The sequence below is a fragment of the Crotalus tigris genome, unplaced genomic scaffold (genome assembly GCF_016545835.1).
Source record: "Crotalus tigris isolate CLP2741 ecotype Arizona unplaced genomic scaffold, ASM1654583v1 scf7180000019173.45859301935:6455823, whole genome shotgun sequence".
Lineage (NCBI taxonomy): Eukaryota > Metazoa > Chordata > Lepidosauria > Squamata > Viperidae > Crotalus > Crotalus tigris.
Window position 1 is genome coordinate 2185454 of NW_024097414.1, and position 22083 is coordinate 2207536.

General features: G+C 43.5%; 2 protein-coding genes across 3 annotated transcripts in view; one reads left to right on the forward strand and one right to left on the reverse strand.

The window, feature by feature from the left end:
- SMG1 (SMG1 nonsense mediated mRNA decay associated PI3K related kinase) overlaps positions 1-14309 on the reverse strand; it is a 63239-nt gene extending 48930 nt beyond the window's left edge. Inside the window, exons 1-8 of the mRNA XM_039360868.1 lie at positions 14058-14309; positions 6237-6400; positions 5120-5275; positions 4009-4145; positions 2857-2915; positions 1544-1757; positions 276-401; positions 120-192 (exon numbers count right to left, since the gene is read on the reverse strand). Of these exons, the coding sequence (XP_039216802.1) occupies positions 120-192; positions 276-401; positions 1544-1757; positions 2857-2915; positions 4009-4145; positions 5120-5275; positions 6237-6400; positions 14058-14170 (1042 nt within the window). The 5' untranslated portion in view covers positions 14171-14309. The remainder of the gene's footprint in view (positions 1-119; positions 193-275; positions 402-1543; positions 1758-2856; positions 2916-4008; positions 4146-5119; positions 5276-6236; positions 6401-14057) is intronic.
- LOC120315865 lies at positions 14164-18109 on the forward strand. 2 transcript variants are annotated; one of them, XM_039360869.1, is made up of 4 exons: positions 14164-14594; positions 15852-15984; positions 16357-16458; positions 17102-18109. In XM_039360869.1, the coding sequence occupies exons 1-4, from the start codon at positions 14189-14191 to the stop codon at positions 17202-17204; spliced, it is 744 nt and encodes a 247-aa protein (XP_039216803.1). In that variant the 5' UTR covers positions 14164-14188; the 3' UTR covers positions 17205-18109. The 2 variants fall into 2 exon arrangements, 1 of the variants encoding a protein (XP_039216803.1); XR_005558801.1 differs by lacking the exons at positions 15852-15984; positions 17102-18109 and having other exon boundaries at positions 14473-14594; positions 16357-16583.
- Positions 18110-22083: the final 3974 nt, after the last annotated feature.

The following is a 22083-nucleotide window of genomic DNA, read 5'->3' on the forward strand; positions in this document are numbered from 1 at the left end:
TTCTTTGCATGCACTAACTGATGTAAAGCATGTATTAGAAATAACTCTTGATCTTCCCAAAGGAAATCAGAGCCTGTTACACGGCCATCACATGAAGTTATTTTATTTTTCAGGCTTACCTGAGACTTGCTGGGTCAGAGAAGGTTTTTGAGTGTGATCAATATGCCACCCAACTAATATGTCAACTGTGTCCTTGGAAAGCAATACACAAAAGTTAATCCACCTGCAACACATCATGGGCCCGTTAAGACGCGAAGGGAGGGCCAGGCTCTTACCCTAAAATTAGTGCTGAAAATGTGAGGATAACAACGAGACACAAGAAGGATGCACTTGACACATTTACACAGCAATTCGGGTGTATCCACATTCTCTAGGATAGACTGCAGGCTAGTCATGACGAGCTGAGAGAGAGAGAGAGAGAGAGAGAGAGAGAGAGAGAGAGGAGAGAGAGAGAAGAGAGAGAGAGAGAGAGAGAGAGAGAGAGAGAGAGAGAGAGAGAGAGAGAAAGAGAAGAGAGAGAGAGAGAGAGAGAGAAGAGAGAGAGAGAGAGAGAGAGAGAGAGAGAGAGAGAGAGAGAGAGAGAGAGAGAGAGAGAGAGAGAGAGAGAGATAAAACAACAGTTCTGTAAATCCAGGCAAAACAAGCATGGCTACAGCTATCCAAAAAGCAATTAAATAAATCAGAGATGGATGCAGTTTTTAATTGTATAATTCACAAAAGTCACTCAATCCACTAAGAAGCACAACTAATTGTCAGCAGCCAGGATTTCAGAAAAGCTGCTTGCAAAGTTAGGATGAGCTGCCCTTTATGCCTGTACTTTTGATACTCTATTCCAGTGATGGCGAACCTTTTAGAGACCGAGTGCCCAAACTGCAACCCAAAACCCACTTATTTATCGCCAGGTGCCGGGTGGGCGTCGCTATGGTGGTCATGGCAGACTGGGTGGGTATGGCCAAGGTGGGCATGATTACCTCGATGTTGCTTGTGGGGACACCTATGGGGGCCGGGCAGGGTTGGGGGTCTCCAGGGGATCTCTGGCAGGTGGGGTGGTGGGCAAGAGGCTTGTCCTACGGGATGAGGTGAGGCATGGCAGGGCAGGGGGGGTGCCATTGTCACAGGGCAAGGTGAGGCAGGGGCCGGGGTGGCTGCTGCCTGACACCATCGGCCCCTGCACACAGAGGCCAGCCAGCGAGCGCATGGGTACTGGGATGCATCCGGCCATGTGGGACCTCGGCCAGTTAGCGGGCGGCTGGTTGAAGAGGGACGGTTGCCATCTCCGGGGCATGGCGCGGGTGCCCACAGAGAGGGCTCTGAGTGCCGCCTCTGGCACGCGTGCCATAGGTTCGCCACCACTGCTCTATTCCACGTCTCTAAGATAGATGAATAGATGATGGCTGGATGGATGGACAGATTCCCACTGACTAATAATCTCTCGTTCATCTGCATGTCATTAGCCAAACAGAAACTTTTACTTAGACACAAGCTGGGACTTAGATCTTTGTTTGAAAAGCAAAACAATCTCCAAGATAACGTTGATTCTCACTTGCATTACGGAGGAAAAGGCTTTCTTCTCTCCCACAGTCTCCAGCGCCTTGTAACTTGCGCACAAATAAAGCAGCTTAACTTCATCTTTAGTGGAGGAACTAAATTTGCTAAAAATCCATTTAAAGATCTTCTCAGCTTCGTAGCTCAAAGAAGCGCAAAGAAGGCCCAGGCAGCAAGCCCCCTCCTGTCTCAATTCTTGAAGCAATTTGCTACTGCATTGAGGAAGAGGAGGAAGAAGAAGAAAACATGGTTACGAAATAAAGCACGTGACAAATCCAGCCTGGAATTAAAATGATGGTTAGAGCTCCCGAAGGTTGGTCTTGTGAAAACGACAGAAACTATGAGGAATGCACTCACACATGCAAGTCAGCATCTCATTCACACAGATATAAATTCCCATTTATACATAAAGGCAGTCCTCGACTTAACAACCATTCATTTAGCGACCGAAGCCACAACAGCACTGGAAAAAAAGTGACTTATGACTGGTTGTCACACTTATGACCATTGCAACATCCCCACGGTCAAGTGATCAAAACCTGGGCGCTTGGCAACCGGCATGCACTTAAGACGGTTGCCGTGATCACCATTTGCGACCTTCCCAGCCGGCTTCTGACCAGCCAAGTCAATGAAGACAGACTTGCTTAGCAACTCCATGATTCATGGAATAACTGCAGGGATTTACTTAACAGCTGGCTAAAAAGGTCGTAAACTGGGGTGTTAACTCCCTTATCTGCCTTGCTTAGCAACAGAAACGTTGGGCTCAGTTGTGGTCGTAAGTCAAGGACCCCCCGTACATTCCTACGCCCATCCTTGCCCCCTCAGATCAACTAACAGCTTTGAAGCCGTTTTCCTGCTGATGGTTTGTGCCAAGCGCTCTGAGCAATCTGATCGGAGGAAAGAGGATTCCTTGACGCTTTTTGATCGCTTCTTTCCTCAACGCTGGCTAAAAGGAGGCGCAGAATCCATCGATCTTTTTAGGAGATGCCAGAACGTTCCGCCCCCTGTGGATCGGGTCATTTGGGGACAGCACAGCTTGGCAGTTTTCAGATGATCCCCTAAACTGGCTTGTTTCGGGTCCAGATTATACCCTCACAGTAGCTTGAGTGACCTCCAGTTTGGAGGACGTTCTTGTAGCTTGAGTGACCTCCAGTTTGGAGGACGTTCTTCCAGAAGCTGACAAGCCATCTGTCGGAAACGGCGCACTCCGAAGGGGAAACGGAAGGCTGCCGAAATCTCCAGAGCTGCCCATTCCCAGAGGGGCTGGATCAGAAGTGATCACACTTCCAAAGCTGTCTTATTCCAACTTACCTTTCATTAAGCACATCGTGAATGGCAGTCAAGATATTATCCAGTTGTTTAACAAGTACCTGCAAGAGTCAACATGGAAAAGTTTCACTAACGGGTGACTGCCAGGCAAATTCAGGCTGTCTTCTCAAAAGCGTTTCTCTTCAAAAGGTAACTGGACTGTATTTTTTTTTCCTCCCCTTGAGAAAGAAGAAGAAAAAGTTTTGTTTCCTGTCCAAGAAGCTTCATCCCCCGCCATCGGAACCGATGAAGCTTCTTGGCAACTGCTACCACGATTTATTTTCTCTCCACTGGTCCAACTGGGGATCCGTTGCTACCTGAACTCAACCGCCAAGCCAGGGGGGCTCAGCCTGGCCTGAACAGAATATAAATGCCTGTTTGTGTGAGACGTGAGCTTGTTTTGGCCTTTGGTGTTCGTGGGTCCGCTAGCTTTTTCTTTCTCCCTCCACTTTCCTTTATCTCTTTAGCATGTCAGCATCTTTTATATATAAGCTGGAGGATAAAAATAGAATTCTTGACTCTCGCTAAAAATGATAGACAAATAAGTAATCCTTGGCTGAGAGCCGTTTATTTAGCGAGCATTCGCAGATATGAACAGCACGGGGATGGTGCAAGGACTTGGGACCAGCCCTTGCACTTATAACTGTCGCAGAATTCACGATCAAAATTTGGGCACTGGGCAAATGTCATGCAATTTAGGAGAGTTGCAACATCCTGGGCGGGGGGGTCAGGTAGTCGCCTTTTGTGACCTTCCCAGCTGACTTCTGAGCAGTCAATGGGGGAAAGCAGGATTCATTTAACGACCGGGTGATTTACTGAACTGCAACGATCTGCTTAATAACTGTGGCAAAAACGTGTGTGTGTGTGTGTTTAAAATCAAGCCCAATTCACTTAACCATCACCTTGCTTAGCAATGGACATTATGGCCTCAATTCTGGTTGTGAATCGAGGATTCCCTGTACTACACACAAAGGCTACACCAGAAGGACCTTCCTGGAAAAAAAGGGCAAAGGTAGACAATGCCAGCCTTGTTATGAAGAAACCTGCAGGATCTTTTGCATGGAGGCACCAGGAGGAGTCAGGCTTAAAGCAAAGGGGCGCTTAAGTCAAGAGAAAAGAAAAAGAAAAAGAAAGCCGTGTATGATAATACTTAACCAGTTTGTTCTCTGGTTGCTGAATAAACTCTTTCAGTTGCTTTACAGTAGTCAGTCTTCGATCTCTGTCATCTTCCCGAGTAATCCTCCGCAGAAGATTTGACAGTCGAGACTCATCAGAGTAAGACAATGATCGCTCTAGAAATTGAGATAAGGGCACAGGCATGTCCTTCTCTACCAGAACCAGACCAATCCCCATCATAAATAACAATCAATCCCCGTGGAAACAGAGCTGCTGCTTTTAGTTCACTTGGCCGCAGCTAATGGTAAACAGCTTCCATTAACTTCGCTGCGGGACCTTTGCCCAGAAAGAAACCAAAATCTGTAAAAAGGGGCCACCTCCTATAAAAAACCCCTTTTATTACAATGTTCTCAAGGTAACAGTTAACTTAGAATAGGATAGCGCTGGAAGAGACCTTGGAGGTCTTCTAGTCCAGCCCCCTGCTCAAGCAGGAGAACCGATACCATCTCAGACAAGTGACTGTCTAGTCTCTTCTTAAAGACCTCCAGTGATGGAGCGCCCACGATTTCTGGAGGCCAGCTGTTCCACTGATTGATTGTCCTCACTATCAGGAAGTTTCTCCTTAATTCCAGGTTGCTTCTCTCTTTGATCAGTTTCCAATCATTGTTTCTCGTCCTTCCCTCTGGTGAACAATCTGACCCGCTCTGCCTTGTGGCAGCCTTTGAGATACTGGAATGCTGCTATCATATCTCCCCTATTTCTTCTTTTCTTTAGACTAGCCAAACCCAAGTCCTGCAGCCGTTCTTCATATGTTTTAGCCTCCAAGCCTCCAAGATCATCTTAGTTGCTCTTCTCTGAATTGTTTCCAAACTCTCCACACCTTTTTTGTGATATGGTGACCGAAATTGGCTGCAGTATCCCAGGTGTGGCCTCACTAGGGTTTTATAAAGTGGTACCAATACCTCGCGTGATCTCAATTCTATGCCTCTGCTTATACTTGATAAACCGTAGTATGATTATATTCAGAATTTTATATTTTCAAGCCCTTGAGGTGGTTCTAATTTTAAGGAGACATTTCCGATGCTTACTGTAATAATAAAACCAACTCAAAGCAAAGTCGCATTTTTCTAACGGCACATGCGGTTCTTACCCTGTGTTTTCCTCATGTCTTTTGTGACTAAAGCACGATTCCCATGCTGAACACTGGTAAAATCAGGATTGGTCACATTGTTAACTCTCAGCTCTTGCCCCAACGACTTCCGACCATAAGCATTTTCCCCAGATCCTCCATTGACACTGTAGCCACCTGGATTAAAACCAGTTTTTTTTTTTAAAGGAAAGCATTAGAATCGTTTGAAAATTACACAGTGTCCTCCAGCAGAAGCTGACAATGTTTGGGGAGTTAAAGGCCCCACAGGGGTGCACCATTGGTCAATAATGTTAGGTCCTGATGTTGCAAGCACTATCTGTCCAATCATTTCTCCTGCCCCCAAATTAAAAATACTTATAGCCTCCTCCAGGAAACAAGGCAGGACAGAAAGTGGTCAGTATTTCAATTTTTTTTTTAACCTTGCTATTTCAAAAAAGGTTTCCACCAGTGGTGGGATTCAGCCAGTTCGCACCAGTTTGGAGACAAATAAATAAATGATTTTTTTTCCTTTTCTTTCTTAGTTTGAGTTTTTTGTTTTCTTGAAAGTTAAATAAGAAAAAAAAAACCATTTAACTCTACTCCCTCTTTACACAGCCTGTCCTTAACAGAGATACGATATATCGACTTATGACCATAATTAAACCTGGTAACTAGTGTCAAAAATCACAACAATCACGAAGTGGATTATCCTCAGTGGTGGGATCCAGCCGGTTCACACCATTTTGGCAGAACCGGTAGCTAATTTTTTTTGTCGCCCAGGCCCAGAATGAACTTCCGGAAGCGGCATCCACGCAGAGAACCGGTTGTTCACCTATTTCAATCCCACCATTGGTTTCCACCTATAAAAATAATTTCGCTAATTAACAGGGATGTGATTCAATTACCCCATCTTTAACAACATGCAACATAGCACAATAGTGATTCCCATAAAAACTGACCAGAGGCTTGGGTGACAGCCATGAAACTCATGGGTGACAGCCATGAGTGAATCAAAGCTGACCAGAGGCTTGGGTGACAGCCATGAAACTCATGGGTGACAGCCATGAGTTAATATCCAGACTAACTCATTTCTTTTACAGCCGTAACTGCTTCATATCAAACAAGATCCTCTTTGTACCTTTTTCTTCATTCTGGAGGTCAGTGGAGACTCTGATATCATCATATCTATGTCGAGACACCACCGTTGAATTGGAAGGTTGTAATCCATAGGAGGAAGAACTACTCCGGTCTCTGGATGAAGAGTATTTTAAATTCTCTTGGTCAGCTGATTGATTGTCACTTCTGTAAGAAGGAAAAGTCTGTGAGGTGCTTTCAAACCTTGGCCCCTAGAGTTGGGTTTATGTTTAGAATAGCCGATGTCATTAATTAATGAATTCAATCCATCATTTCCTGCTTATCTCACCACAAGGCGACTATAGGTGGCTTACATTAAACATATCTAAACCAAAAGAGCTGAATAATAAAACAAATGAAATAAATAAGATAGCAAGCAAAACTTACAAATCTTCCTTAGAGATAACAAATTGATTAATAGTAATTCTTCATTATGTCCTAAGATGGACAAAAAAACCAATGATTTATTACCACCTGCACAAGCCAAGAAGGAACATGTGAGCCAGGAAGACACTATTTTTTTTTAATTTTGGTGCAAAAGATTAGTAACAAGAGCTCTTCTATCCATTAAGAAGCAAATGGACCACGAGCAGAATAAAACTGGAGGGCATCCCCTTCTTAAAAAGTTCATTCAGTTGCTTCTCAAATATGGATCCACTGTTCCCAGCATTTTTGCTAGACACTCTTTCTTCTGCAATCTTTTCACCCGCCCACTGTAGAGAAGAATTCAACAAGGAGCAGCTTCAGAACATCCCATTGTGACAAGAAACATTGCAGAAGGGAAAAAGTGCTGTATTATTACCTAGAGGCTTCAAACACACCCTCTTTTGGCTTATTGGGCCCCTGGTGTGAGAACAAGATCACTGTGCAAAGATATAAGGCAGGGACATTATTAAACAGCCCTTCTGGGTCATTTTCCAAGAAAGAAGCAGAGCTGTTTACATACTAGCCTGTATCAACACTGACGTCAGCACAAATGTACACAGTTTTACAGACAAACTAGCAAACATCACTGGATATTCTGACAGCTTTCAGCAAGGAGATAGGTTTTGCAGTTTGTGTCCCCTGGGACTTGATAACTCGGATACAGAAGTATTACAGAATTCCATTTTATAATTATGCAGGAATATTTTCTTATTATGAGTAACATAGTGAATAAATAAGGAACCCCTTTTAAGTTTCCTTCTTTTAGTCTGCTATAAAAATACATAGCCAAATATTTTTTGCATGCTAGTTTCTGAGAAAGGCACAATACATATTTTTTTCATGCCATTTCAAGTTAACTCATCACAACATCAAACTATGCCACGCATAAATAAATAAACAGTTGCTCAGAGGGTAAGGTAACCCACAGATCTATTAATTTTCATATATTCAAAGCCATAAAATGTAGGTCATGTACTATAATGCAAGTGTATCCCATATCTCATTAAAAAAATCAACATGAATATTAAGTGAGCGTGAGTTTTATATGCTTTACTAAACAAAACGGCTTTCAGAATCGAAAATAGCTAACACATAAAGCTGCCTTAATCAAGGGATGATGATGATGATGTTGATGATTAAGCCAGATCACTGGAAAGGACTTGATAGATGGAAAAAAGGCCGAATCCAGTGTAAACATCTGGCTAATTGTGCAAAGAACCATAATAAATAAAGGGCTTTATTTTTATTTTTTAAATTAAATTTATTATGGCTTCCCCTCCAGAAGATTGGGCAGCTTACAAAATCCAAATGTACAAATAAAACAGTTTTAAAAACAAAACAGAGCAGCCACAAAAAATTAAAACACACACAGACACACAACCCAACAAAGCCAGATCTTAGGGGCCTCCCAAAACTGTAGTAGAGTTGGCACAATATGCATATGGGGAGGGGGAGAAATGCTGTTTCAGAGGGCAGGGGCAACAACAGGAAATATCTGTGGAGAAACGAAAGCCAATGCAGCCATCACTTTCAAGAGGTGTGGAAACACTAAAAAGTTTCAAAACCCTCATTTTGTCTCAATATACCCAACAGATGGCGTTCGGTTGGGTATATAGCAGTGGTTCTCAACCTGTGGGTCGGGACCCCATTTGGGGTCAAACGACCATTTCACGGGGGTCACCAAACAAGGCTGTCCGCCATTTTTCTCCCTTTTCTTTGGCCACGCCCCTGGCACCCGGTGATGTATAAGTGGTTGGGGGTCACCACAACATGGGGAACTGTATTATGGGGTCACGGCATTAGAAAGGTTGAGAACCACTGGTATATAGTATAGATCAGGGGTAGGCAACCTTGGCTCTTTTATGATTCGTGGACTTCAACTCCCAGAATTCCTGAGCCAGCCATGCTAAGAGGAAAGGGAGAAGTTTCTAAGCTGAGCCATGCTGGCTCAGGAATTCTGGGAGTTGAAGTCCACGAGTCATAAAAGAGCCAAGGTTGCCTACCCCTGATATAGATAGTAGGCAGATAAGGTTCCCAACTGCAGCCACACCTTGCTAATAATCCTGAAACTGAATGAGAATTTCTGAATACTATGCAGAGGAGAGAATCACACAGCATGACAATAAATTTAGTTTGTTTGGTTTGGTTTCGGAATGACTGTGTACAAATCGGTTAACAATGGCTTATTTAAAAAAAAAGGTTAAAATAAACCACAGCTTAATATTAATAAAATGTAGACTCTAGCCATATTTTGGTATTATACAAACTGTCACCATACAATTGACATGTTTTTATTTATACTGAGGATGTGTTTAATCTCCATAAATGTAGAATATTTAATCAAAATAGTCTAATGTCATCTTTTTTACATATAAAACAGGGCCATTGCAAGACCTGTCATATATAATGGCTTAGTATGATAACAAGAGTGTAGCCCCCGTTAAAAGGGAACTAAATATGTATGGCGGTGTACACGTGTTTTCCTACACACAACATTGCAAAAATCACGTGGTGTTGCAGACAGACAATGGAAAACAAATACTTCTAAGAAGCTTAGGCTGTAAAGCCATCCACTAACAGCCCAAACTTATGCAATTACATAGTGGGCAAAACCTCACTGACTAATTACTAACGTAGGCAAAACACATTTCATTTTCAAAAATCTCATTTTTGACAGCGAAAATGCACTTTCAGGCTGGGATACTTGGGGAGGGGGGGGAGATACTTCTCATGCTTGGAATGAGGCCTTTCATACTTGAAATGTTTCAGAAGGAGCTCTTTGGCAAGCCTCTATTAAGCAGCCATCCTAAATCACAGTCTGAATCCAATTAAAGACAAATAATGCTTTATATTTCCCCCTCCGGACCCCAACTCAAGCAAATCCAAATTAGGTGAGGTTCTATGAAAGTTTTACTAGCATTGTGAAGTTGTCTAACCAGAGAAATAAAAGCCAGATTATGAGCCAATTTAAACTGCACGATGGAAAAATTAGTAATTCACTAACCTAGCTACAGCTGGAGTATTTCCTGAAATTTTAAATCTAAAAACCTCATTTCCCATGTGCTTTCTCTGGTTTTTTTTTGGGGGGGGGGGTTGCAACACCTGACGGGGTCCACCTTGGTGGAACAGCTGTGTTACTCAACTACAGCCCCATCTACCATCTATCCCGTCAGTTTAAAAATAGTTTCAACAGAAACAGTGCAACATCGTGGAGGCGAAACATGCAAAGTCTGGTTTCAGACAGCAGGGGAAAGAAACAAATCCGTCTAACCTCATGAAATATCAGAATTGGGTGGGGAACTTATGGATTCTTTAGATACAGGTAGTCCTCGACTTACGATCACGATAGAGTCCAACATTCTAGTTGCTAAGCAAGACAGTCGTTAAGGGAGCTTTGCACCATTTTATGACCTTTCTTGCCAGTGTTCAGTGAATCCCTGCAGTTGTTCAAGTTAGTGACATGGTTGTAAAGTGAATTCTGGTTTTCCCGTTGACTTTTTCCTTGTCAGGTCACAAAAGGGGATCGTATGATTCTAGGACATTGCAACCGTCATAAATATGAACCAGTTGCCAATCATCCGAATGGTGATCATGTGACCTGTATCATTTAATAATGAAATTCTTTTGATGTATATCTAGGTCAGGGGTAGGCAATCTTGGCTCTTTTAGGACTCGTGGACTTCAACTCCCAGAATTCCTGAGCCAGCATGGCTCAGCTTGGAAACCTCTCCCTTTCCCCTCAGCATGGAATTCTGGGAGTTGAAGTCCACGAGTCCTAAAAGAGCCAAGGTTGCCTACCCCTGATGTAGGTGTATATCTAGAATTCTGGCAGTTAAAGTTTGCACATGTTGCAAGGTTGAGAAGTCAGCTAATAAGCACAGTCGCGTTAGCAACTTTTTCACTTAACAACAGAGTTGCCGATCGCAATTGCGGTCACTAACTAAGGCAGATCTTGTGATGCCAGGCCGGCTGAATATCTACATAGATCAGGGGTGTCAAACTTGATGTGTCACAATGTATCGTGACTTTTTTCCCATTGCCGGCAATGATGAAACCACCCTGCGGGCCGGCAGTTTGACACCCCTGACATAGAAGTATGCTTTCAAGTGTTCCAGGGCTTTGTAATGGCAAATCTTTGTACCTGAAATACATCTAGCTTTATATGTTTGAAAAATCAATGTATACTTTGGATTGTAATTCTATTTTTATTGTTTTGAGAGAGATTTATCTTTTATGGCTTTATGGCTTTTAATGTTGCAAGCCGCCCAGAGTCACTCTGAAGTAAGGTGAGTGGCAAACAATTTAATAAATAAAATAAATACACAATACTTCAGAAAGAAGTTCTGGAGTCTATAAGAAAACTCAAAAGAATTGTCAAGGCCCCAGCATTATGCCTTTCATTGTACGTACAGTAGGAAACATTGAGATTGTGGTTAGATTCACATGTCATTCTAAGCCATAACAATGCTTTAGAATCTGCAATGGCTGGGTTCACCATAACACATGAAACCAAACAACAGGCCAGGGGTAGGCAACCTGGGCTCTTTTATGACTCATGGACTTCAATTCCCAGAATTCCTGAGCCAACTATGCTGAGGGGAAAGGGAGGTTTCCAAGCTGAGCCATGCTGGCTCAGGAATCCTGGGAGTTGGTCCACGAGTCATAAAAGAGCCAAGGTTGCCTACCCCTGCACCAGGCACATCATATTATGCCTCTAGTGAGTGAAACCAACCAGTCTCCCACCAAAAACCCGTCTTTTAAAAATAAAAAACAGAACTAGTGATACAGTTTGTCTGGCCCTAAGATAATTCTCTAACCCGACTGCATAAAAGATGTAGCCCACAGACCACATGTGGCCAACCAAAACATTCTGATCCTTTTTAAAAGCCATCTTAATCACCCATTTCCCCCTCTGAAAACCCCACAAGATCAGGCTGATTGGGGACCTGCCCACTTTTGAAATGCAGACCGTAACATGTCAGACCAAGCTTACTGTGGCTTTTGAGCCAACCATGGTCTGAACCCGTTCCAATTGATAGACCACTAAAATATATCTTACTTTAAAAACACAAACCTTTAGAAGACTTTGGACTTCCCCCCCAAGAACCCACCCATGCATCCATTTCCAGGCACCCAAGGGGAGGTGGGCCTTAAGTTTCTTGGACAAGTAAGTTACCAGGCTACATCAAGGAATTTTCAAAAGTAGATCATGATATCACAAAAGGACCTGCTCTTACATAATAGTTTGAAGGAAAAAAAAGCTCAAGGTTATGCCTGCAAGCATAGCTAAAGTAATCACTGGCATCTTAAAATAATATAAAAGCTGTTTGTGGAGTTATATTTTCTCTCAAAGCAAAATTGGTTTTTGTTTTTATATATCTAAATTGACTATGTCTGTGTCAAATGACAAATCTAACAAATTGTTCCAGACAGGCATGCCTTTCTACGTTATCACAAGTTTGCAGTAGTGTGTTTCTTTTTTAAAAAAAAAGAAGTATGAATCTACAAAAAAAGAAAAAAAAGGAGCCTTAACATCTAGCAAACACACCACCTCACTGACTTTCTCCTTCCCATAAAGCTATCAACAAGTTATCAACTAGGCAACAAAGTTGCAAAAACGAAAGCCGTGTGAAATTATTCAAGCCATCCAACAGCCCCAATTTTTTAAAAAAAAATCCTAATTCATATTAAAGATCCTGCAAAATAAAACTGAAATACGACTGATATTTTCTGCATATCTAAATATTTCATATTTGGGAATATTTCCAGGGAAACAACGCTGATAGTTTGTTACAGCAAAACTGTAAATTTTTCCACCTTTTAGAAACAAATAGGAAAGATGATGCACTTCATCAAATATTACTCCCAGTTGGAAGTTTCCTAGAATTGCAATCAAGAAAGAGAGATCTTTCTCAACATTTTAAATCTCTCATATAGTTTTTCCTCTCCTTGTAACAGTCTTCTTTAAAAAAAAATGCCTTATGCTTTGTCGTGGTCTCTCACCCATCCCAAACGCAGCACAGGAAACAGGAACTACACACAGCACCATAATTCACTCTGTGTACAATAGACCCACAACAAGGAAAGAAAATGTTACAGAAGCAATCCTTCTGTGAAAAGGACTAATTAAAAGTACAGAAGAGGAAGAGTGAAAGAAACACCTTATGAATCACCTCTCTCTTTGGCAGACCTTATTAGCTCCACTTTGCCAACTTTACGTGTACACTTTCGAAATATACCTACCCAGGTGCATAACCATAAACGAAAGTAACTCCTAAGGTTCGTAACCAAAAACAACCTGCCTGTTTGTCCAGCTTCCCCAAGGTTGAAGCTCTACTCTTCCCATGGGCAACATCTCCCCCAGTCTCCCCTTTCCACACCCAACAAAACCTGCAGAGGGGAAAATCCAACCCTTTTTAAACATACCCCATACTTGGAGGAAAAGCTGCCAACGCCACCCTAATCTATGGAGATTCTCAATCATCCAAGTCATAATTGTCCCAAAGGTGCTTTGCTTTTTTTTTTTTTTCTTTCCAAAAAGCAACTGGACTCTTTTGGGGTGTTTCCCCCCCCAAAAAAAACGATTCACTTCTCATCCAAGAAGCTTCTTCAATTCAGTTCAGTCCCGAAGTAGATTCTTGGAGGAGAAACGAAACCTATTTGGGGGTGGGGGGTGGGGGAACACCAAGAAAGTCCAGTTGCCTTTTGGAAAAAGGCAAAAAGAAAAAGCACCTTTGGGACTAACCTAGTCAAAGTTTTCCAAAAAGAGGGGAAGGATAAAACGGGCCACGAGTTCCAGGGGACCCTCCACGGCCATACTGACACCCCCCCCCAAATAAAGCCACCAAATTTTAAAACCCGGCCCTAAAGACCCTTCGGGTTGCAACCACCCAGCCCAGCCTACCCCATTTTGTCTCCAGGCCACACACCCAACCTTGCAGGGCGCCCAATTAACCAGGTTTAAAGCCAGCCCTGCTTAGCCCCAACCCCACCCGCCCCTGTTCACCACTGGGACGAGGCTCCTAACACAACGACACCCCCCCCGACCCCCTTTGCTCCAGGCAAGGGGGAAAACCCGGGGGTGGCCCAGAAAAGAAGGCGGGGGGCATGTGGGGAGAGGGCCGCCCCTCCCCCCTCCTTGGACCCCCATTAAGGAGCCCGGGAGGAGGAATTGAAGCCCTGTCCGGCTGGGGAAGGCGGCAGGCCGCAGAAACGGGCGCCGCCTTCCCTTCCTCTCCTCCTGCTGCTGCTGTCAGGGCTGGCCCAGGCCGAGGGGGCAGCCCGGGCCTAGCCAGGCAGACCTCCCCCTGCCCGGGCCCGCTTCCTTCCCGCCCTCCACGGCCCCTCCGCCCGGCTAGGCCGCGCCTCTCCCTCCCGCCCGCCCGGCTCGGCGGCCCACCTGGCTTGCCAGTCATTCCAGCTCCGCGGGTGATAGTGCTGCCTGCTGCTGCCGCCGCTGCCGCCGGAGGACGAAGCGCCGCTCAGCCGAGACCCCGGGGCTCTGCGGCTCATTACCTTGCCCGAGACGGCATGGCCGGCCGGGGGAAGCGGCGCGGGGAGAGGGCGGGGCGGCGGCGGCGGCGGCGGCGGCGGTGGAGGAGGGGAGGCGCGGAGGGGAGCCGAGGGGCGGAAGAGGCGGCGGCGGCGGCGGGGCGGGATTCTTCTCCTCCTTCTCCTCAGGCGCGGCGGAAGGGCGACGGCGACGGCCCCGCCTGCTGCTGCTGCGGCGGCGGCGGCGGCTGCTGCTGCGGCGGCTCCTCCTCCTCTCGCAGCGGCGGCGGCGGCTCCGATCTAGTCAGGCTGAGGCAGCGCGCGGGGCATGCCGGGAAGGAAACCGAGGGGCCGCGCGGGGGACGGGCCGCCGCGGAGCACGCCGGGAAGATGGGCCGCCGCGGAGCACGCCGGGAGTTGTGGTCCGGAGGGAGCGGCTGCTTAAGTGGGCGTCTCTCGATTCTGTGGCTGTGTGTGTATGTGTGTGTGTTTATGTATGTATATATGGATGGATGGACGGATGGATGGATGGATGGATAATATAGAGAGATAGGGATAGAGATAGATAGATAGATAGATAGATAGATAGATAGATAGATAGATAGATAGATAGATAGATAGATAGATAGATAGATAGATAATATAGAAAGAGACGGGGGGAGAGAGAGAGAGAGAGAGAGAGAGAGAAAGAGAGAGAGAGATGTGTATATTCATATACCTATAAATATATATATATATATGTATGGATAGATATGTGTGTGTGTGTCTATATATCATCTCTCTATATCTATCTACCCATCTATCATCTCTCTCCTATTTATCTACCTTATCTTATCTATCAATAGATAGATAGATAAGCAGGCAGACAGGCAGATAAGTATGTGGACAATACAACATACAAGATAAAAAATTAAGATAAAGCCATAATAAAATGGGAATAATAATAAAATGGAAAACACTTGCTGCCCAGTATGTTCTGCACAAGGCTTAATGATGATGATGATAAAATCATAATATAGATTTTATAGAGTCACAATAGGATAAATGTTATAATTCAATATCTAAGGAAGCTAACCATCTCACTGCTTCCGGGTTGGGAGCAGATGTTTTCCAATTGTCCTCGCCTCTAATGCCCTCCAGCTTCTGCTCTGCTGAGTTGACCCACCCCAGTTGTAACTGAGCTCTGGCTTTGCACAACACACTCAAAGCACAGGGTCAGGCCCAGCTACGTTGAATGGTTGTGTGGAAGCAGCCCCCCAGATTGTTAAACTGAGTACAGTGAAGGTAAAATGGTTGTGTTCACATAACACACAGACACCCATTCTGGCAAGGTTTCCACTGAGCCACAGTTTGCCTTAACTTCCGTTGCCAACCAGTGTGATTTGTAAAACAGGCTAGTCTGCTTGCTTACTTCCTTGTTTGTTTTTTAGATGGATGGATGGATGAATAGATGGAAATATAGATTCTAAGATAGAAATAGATGAAAGAAGGAAAAAAGATTGGGGGGGGGACTTCATTGTGAACTCAGCCACTATCTTTTCTCAACCCAAGCTTAATCTTTAGTGTAGTGAGTGACTGGGAAAGGAACAGAGGGAAACACCGTACAGTACACTTTCTACTTTTTAACTTTTTGTAATGTAGTTCCTGCGCCTGCCAGCAGATGTCTTGACTGGGTTTTTGTTTTATTTTATTTTATTTGCAGATGAAATTGTAGGTTGCACGGATGCAAAAACTTGGAGCATTAAGGGGCTTAGCGTATGTGTAGACATTACCATACTTGGAATATATTATGTAAAGACTCAGTTCTTTCAAGACCTTGTATTTATTTATTTTAGGTATATTTTATTAATTTTTATAAAATAACATTCTTTAGCATTTAGCAAACAGCCTGTTGTCTGGATTCGTGTGTTTAAAAAACAATCCGTAATAATGAGTTCCTATATTTTCATAATCAGTATGTTAGTGAATAATATGTTTCTTACATCTTCACTTCGCCAGATAGTCTTCTTCTTACGAATACATATTTAATATTACCTAGTACATATCACATTCCTTTCTCTCTAAGTCGTTTTGATAAATTTTTTCCCATGTGAATACATATTTAATATTACCTAGTACATATCACATTCCTTTCTCTCTAAGTCGTTTTGATAAATTTTTTCCCATGTTCTAAAGTATACTGAATCTTCTTTCTCTTTTATCTTCAGTGTCAATCTATCTTATCAAAGAATTATGACCAGCAGGATCCAGGAAGAGAGCCTTCTGATGCCTCTTACCCTGTGGAACATTGCCCCCCCCCCAGAAGCGGGGTAGGCTTCCCTCTCTTGGCCTTCCATAAAATGTGAAAAGATGGCTCTTTGCCCTTGATTTGGGTGGACAGAGGAGCCCACAGCCGTGGAGCTGGTTGGCACCCTGACAGCCCTTTTCCCCTCCTTTGAATCAATATTAAATATTCGATGCCCCTTTTCAATTTTACATACTGTTTTTTATGGTATTCAGAATTTTATTGTACAGTGCCCAGAGGGAGATGACAAGGGAAAGGAAAAGGAAAAGGAAAGGAAAGGGGAAAGATGAGGAGAGGAAGGGAAGGGAAGGGGAAGGATGAGGAAGAGAAGGGAAGGGAAGGGAAGGGGAAAGATAGGGAAGGGAAGGGGAAGGATGAGGAAGGGAAGGAAAGGAAAAGAAAGGAAAGGAAAGGAAAGGAAAGGTGAGCATTTTTTTTCTGAGCTCAGTACTCTTTGATTCAGCCACCTGGAATTCATAACATTTTGAATGTCCTACATTTTGCGTACCATTATGCAAAGTGCTCAATTCTTTGCCCAGCCTTATTGCAAAGTTGAGAAAACTGTTTTTGTTCCCCTGTAGTCAAGGATTGTGCTTCACCGGAGAGCCAAATTGTTAGTTTTTCTCACATTTTCCACCTCTGATTTTTTTTTTTCTGTTTATGTACAGCTTGGAGCTTTGGAAACCAGGAAACGGCTATGTATGTCCCCTTAAGTCTCATCACCACTTGGTTTTCTATCCAGATGTGGTTTGTCTCATGTTGAAACAATGACTGACGTTTTCTAGTACGTTCGGCTTCAAAAGGGATGAATAAATACAAGGAAAATGCACTAAAGCTTAATATTGCAGTGACATCCAAGCGAAGCCCAGATGTTCTCATTCCTTGTGGATTAAGGAATCATCCATAGATATTTCTAGTTTCTTGGCCAACCTGTCTTCTATCCAGTTGCTTAACATCAAGAGTGTGATTATTGCTACATTCCTTCTTCCTCTTTGGTGAATCGTCTTTTTTAAAAAAAATATTTTTAATAAATTAAGGTTAATTAAGAATTTTCAGAACAGCAATAAATCTTCCAGACTGAACAAACAGCCCATCTGAGGAACAACGGATACAGATAATTCTCCAATAATATTGTCCAAAGTTATGTTGTCATAATTTGGCTTCCAAGCTATTGACCAGCTGGTTTCTCAAGTTTTGCTATACCGTAGCTTAATTATGGTTGACACCATCAGCTGCAATTGTCAGGATTCATTCAAGCTAGTAAGCTGTAAAACCACAGTTTGTAAGTCACCACGGTAGGAATTTCATAGCAGGCTCAACAAAACCAAACAACTAGATCGCTCATGACCGCCGGAGTGAGTCTCACCTAGAGTTTCCACAATCTGCCGAGCCATCTTTTATGACTTATTATCTATAAAATATTCATTACTTATTTATTAATGCTCAGAGTTGTGGAGAGTTGGGTGGCATTATGTTTAATAAGCTATTATAGTTGGTCACACAATTGGCCAGATGTTCAGTCTGGATTTGACATTTTTGTCCACCTATTGAGACCCTCCCAATGATCTGGAATAAGCAAATGTAGATGTTTGATGGTCTAAGATGACCTCCAAGGCTCCTTCCAACATTATTATTATTATTATTATTATTATTATTATTATTATTATCATTATCATTATCATTATCATCATCTTCATCATCATCATCATCTCAGGATGTAAGCCATTCCAAGTAAAGCTGCCTTTTGCAATTGACTGGTAGTGGTTTTGTCAATGCCGATTGTGTTCAAGGGGTCCTCCAGATGTTTTGGGATTGCACCCAAGGTGCCTATTGCTATTGGTACTATCTTTGCTTTCTTTTGCCACGAGATTATTCTCCTTCTATTTGCAAGTCTTTGTATTTATTTATTTATTTATTTTCAGTGTTTATATGTATTTTGTGATTCTTCTCCAGTTCTTTCTCTTCTGTTCTACTGTCTCCAGGTATTGGAGGTACGGTCACATCCACCATTCAGATTTTTTTTTTTTGTCTCAATCTGTAGTTCAACAAGTTACGGATTTAAAAAAACCCAACATGGCTTAATGTGATGTAAGAATCCAACCTTTCAGTGCCCACCTGCCTGGATTATTACCCAGATGTGACTTTTTAGCCAACAAGGCTTCTTTCCTGTGTCGCCAGTTCACAACCTTCATTTGCAGACACCTCGATTGCTTACTTGCCTTGGACCAAAACCCTGATCACTTGACTTCAAAGGCTCCAGGACTTTAGCCAACAGCAAAGTGCCAGCTCTATACGGCAAGGCAATTATGTACATTTTTGTCTCCTTAGGAAATATCAGCTCAAACAAACCGGTCAAGTGGAAGCAAACTGTTTAATGCTCTCTGAAAACAAAAGTTTCAGAACGCTCCCCAAGGTTTCCAGAAACTTTGGCAAGCTTCGTCCTTTTGTATTATTTCCAACCCACCAACAGAAAGTTGGAAGGGATTAACGGAAAAGGTCAGTCCATCGGACCATCAGCGAGATGTCTCTCTGAAAACACAACTCCGCGGGACCAAATTTGGCGGGGGGTGGGGTGGGGAGAAGCCAAGCAGAGAAAGACTGAGCTCATCCATGGGCAGATGAATTGAAAAAAAAAATCTCCCCCAGATGCCCATTCATCTCTATGGAAGAAGCAGATGGACAGCAACTCAGAAGATGGTCAGCTGCTGCATTTTAAGCCCCTCCCTCCCAGTCACAGGCCCAAGAACAGACCTTAGAGCCAGTATAGTCTAGTAATTAAGGCACCAGATTAGAAAGTGGGAGATTCTGAGTTCAGGTTAGGCATGAAAGCTGGGTAACTAGGAGCCAATCACCAGGAACCTGCCCCACATTGGGAAAGTAAGTTGGGTGGGTGACTTTGGGCCAGTCACCAGGAGAGGAATTCTGGGAGTTGAAGTCCACAAGTCATAAAAGGGCCAAGTTTGAAGAGCCCTGTGTTACTCTGTTATCCCATTGTCAATGTTTTGGGCTAGCTAGTTGAATACCCCAATTCTAGTGTTCCAGTGGGAGCTCTCCATGGTTCTGATATCCTGTCAGCTCTCTTCACCTATTTAGTTCTTCCTGAAGCTGTGTAAATCTCCAGGGACAAAATAAGGCACATTGGACCAGGGAATGTGTAAATGAGGTGTGTCCAGCCTTGACAACTTGAAGACCTGTGGACTTCAACATGACTGATTAGGGAATTCTGCCCTGAAGTCCACAAGTCTTAAAGTTGTCAAGGTTGAACACCCCTGGTGTAAAGTCAGCCCCCTTACAAGGCCTGCAGGATGTAAACAGTACTCCCATGTTACTCCAATTTCATTTTTAATTATTACTCAGTTGAGGAAATCTCATCAATCATGTGGATTTTAACTGAATGACTAATCTGCCCGTGATAAACCCACAAGAATTCTAGAAGGACACACTTCCTTTGCTTGCTGACAACACACAGATGTCCCTTCCAAGAGGGACGAAAAATGCCTCTTAAAACAGGGCTTGCCACCTGTCATTTGATAAAAATAGCTGCATTGAAAATGCTTTTTTTTAATTAAAAAAAATCAAGGCAGCTTCTTTGGCGGAGCCAAACTTGTTTAATTGGTTAGCTAGATCACAGATTAAGGCCCTGTAGCCTGAATATTTGTTTTTCTGGGGGGAGGGGGATCTCTCTTAACATTACACAGGGAAGGACCAGGGCAAAGCCTTTGAAATTCTTTCTGATGGATCCTGTGATCTCTACTTAATCTCAAGTGACAGTCTACTTTTGAATGCTCTCCTGGCAGGGGATCGGCTCCATGCTGATCTAGCAGCCAGGTTTTTTTGGAGGGGGGCAGAAAAGGAGGGGAGGGGAGGGAAGGTCAGACAAAGAGTGAGGAAGGAAGGAAAAACAGAAGGAGGAGATAAAGTCGAGGAAGAACAGAAGGAGAAAAATAAAGAAGGAAAATTAACGTCCTTGCAGACATCTTAATCAGCTCTCATTGCTGGAACTGCAATGCTCATCAAAAGACAAAAAAAAAAAAAAACCTCCTCCAAAATAAAACACTCTTGATCCCCAGTTTCTGAAGCTTTCAACTTTACTGTATCACAGGTGGTCCTCAGCTTACAACTAATTCATTGCGTGATTGTTAGAAGTTACAAGGGCACTGAAAAAAGTGCCCCATGGCTGTTTGTCACACTTAGGTTGCAGCATCCCTATGGTCATGTGATCAAAATTCAGCTGCTGGGCAACTGGCTCATATTTATGACGATTCCAATGTTCCCAGGGATCACGTGATCCCCTTTTGCGACCTTCTGACAAGCAAAGTCAATGGGGAAGCCAGATTCACTTAACAACCAGGTTACTAACTGCAGTGATTCATTTAATAACTGTGGCCGGAAAGATAGTTAAAGGGGGCATAGCTCACTTATCAACCACCTCGCTTAGCAACTTTGGGCTCATTTTCATGGTAGGCCAAGGGCTACCTGTATTTGGTTCAACTTTACTACCGAGTTGGTTCCATCGCAGTTGTATCTTCAACGTATTTCTGTTCTCCAAGCTTGCCGTTTAGCTTCCAGATGTTTCAGAACCAGGTGGGGTTTGAGGTGAAGCATCCCATACTGTTTCTTCTCTGTTTCTATAAGTCCTGTGTGGTCTTGCAGTCAGTTGGTCATATGGGACGTTATTTCCCCCCCCCCCAGAGAAGGATCTTAAAGAGGCAGAAGAGCATGCCTAGTTTTTTTATTAGCCCCAAGTCTCCCTCCCCCAAGCAGAAACCAGCTCTGTAGAAATGCAGATGTAAATCTAGGAAGGTTGGAGGCCCCCAGCTAGAAGATTAAGAAGACAAAGACCTAAAATCTACATACCCCACCCAAACTCTTAAGACAGGAACAGGGAACAACTCCAAACAAAAGGCTCCAGAAGGTATAAAAACCCACTCCCTACATATGCTCTCTCCCTCTTTTCTGCCAGAGCCATCTTTCGGTCTGGCCCTCCTCTTCAATAAACTGCAACCTTCTTTCTAAAGCAGTCGCCATGTTTATTCCCAGCTTGGACTGAACCACGATGAAGACTTTTCTTTCAGCAGTCACGTGACTGGTTGTTTGTGGGGCGCAAAATTCAACTGGTGAGGAGGGGGTCAGTTCTGTTGCTGATTGGTGGTCCAGATGATCCATACGCTGGTTCGAAATCAGTGTCTTTGATGGTGGATCCATTGGTAGAGTGCCAGGCTAACAAAAACATCTGGAAGCTAAGCGGCAAGCGGCTGCCAAAACCTATAACCCGAGCTGTGAATATTTTCAACAATTTCTAACACGTTTCTGCCCTCGTGAAAATGAGAATATCAACAACGCCCTTCAAAGTTGGCCCATACCCAAGTTTGCAGGGGTATTTTTGGAAGGCAAACGCTCTTCATGCAATCCCTCCATCACTCTAAAGCTGAGCTGATGAACATTAAAAAAAAAAAGGAAAGACATTCCTATTTTTCCAATTGGTGGAGTTACATTTTGCCTCCCACCCACCCACCCACCCTATATAGACCCAGAAGCTCCTACTATCTTTCCTCAGTAATTTAGTTGCATCTTTGCAGACTAACCCCCTTTATTAAAAGGCACAAGCTCACAAAAGCCTTTTGATAAGACCCCTAAACTCACCAAAGGC

Bases quoted from the DNA above. Each gene is read 5' to 3' on its own strand.
- LOC120315865 (XM_039360869.1), top strand. From the start codon at position 14,189: ATGGCCGGCCGGGGGAAGCGGCGCGGGGAGAGGGCGGGGCGGCGGCGG. The intron at 14,595-15,851 runs GTGGGCGTCTCT...TTTTATTTGCAG, and splicing joins CGGAGGGAGCGGCTGCTTAA to ATGAAATTGTAGGTTGCACG. The intron at 16,459-17,101 runs GTAGGCTTCCCT...GTTTATGTACAG, and splicing joins GCCCCCCCCCCAGAAGCGGG to CTTGGAGCTTTGGAAACCAG.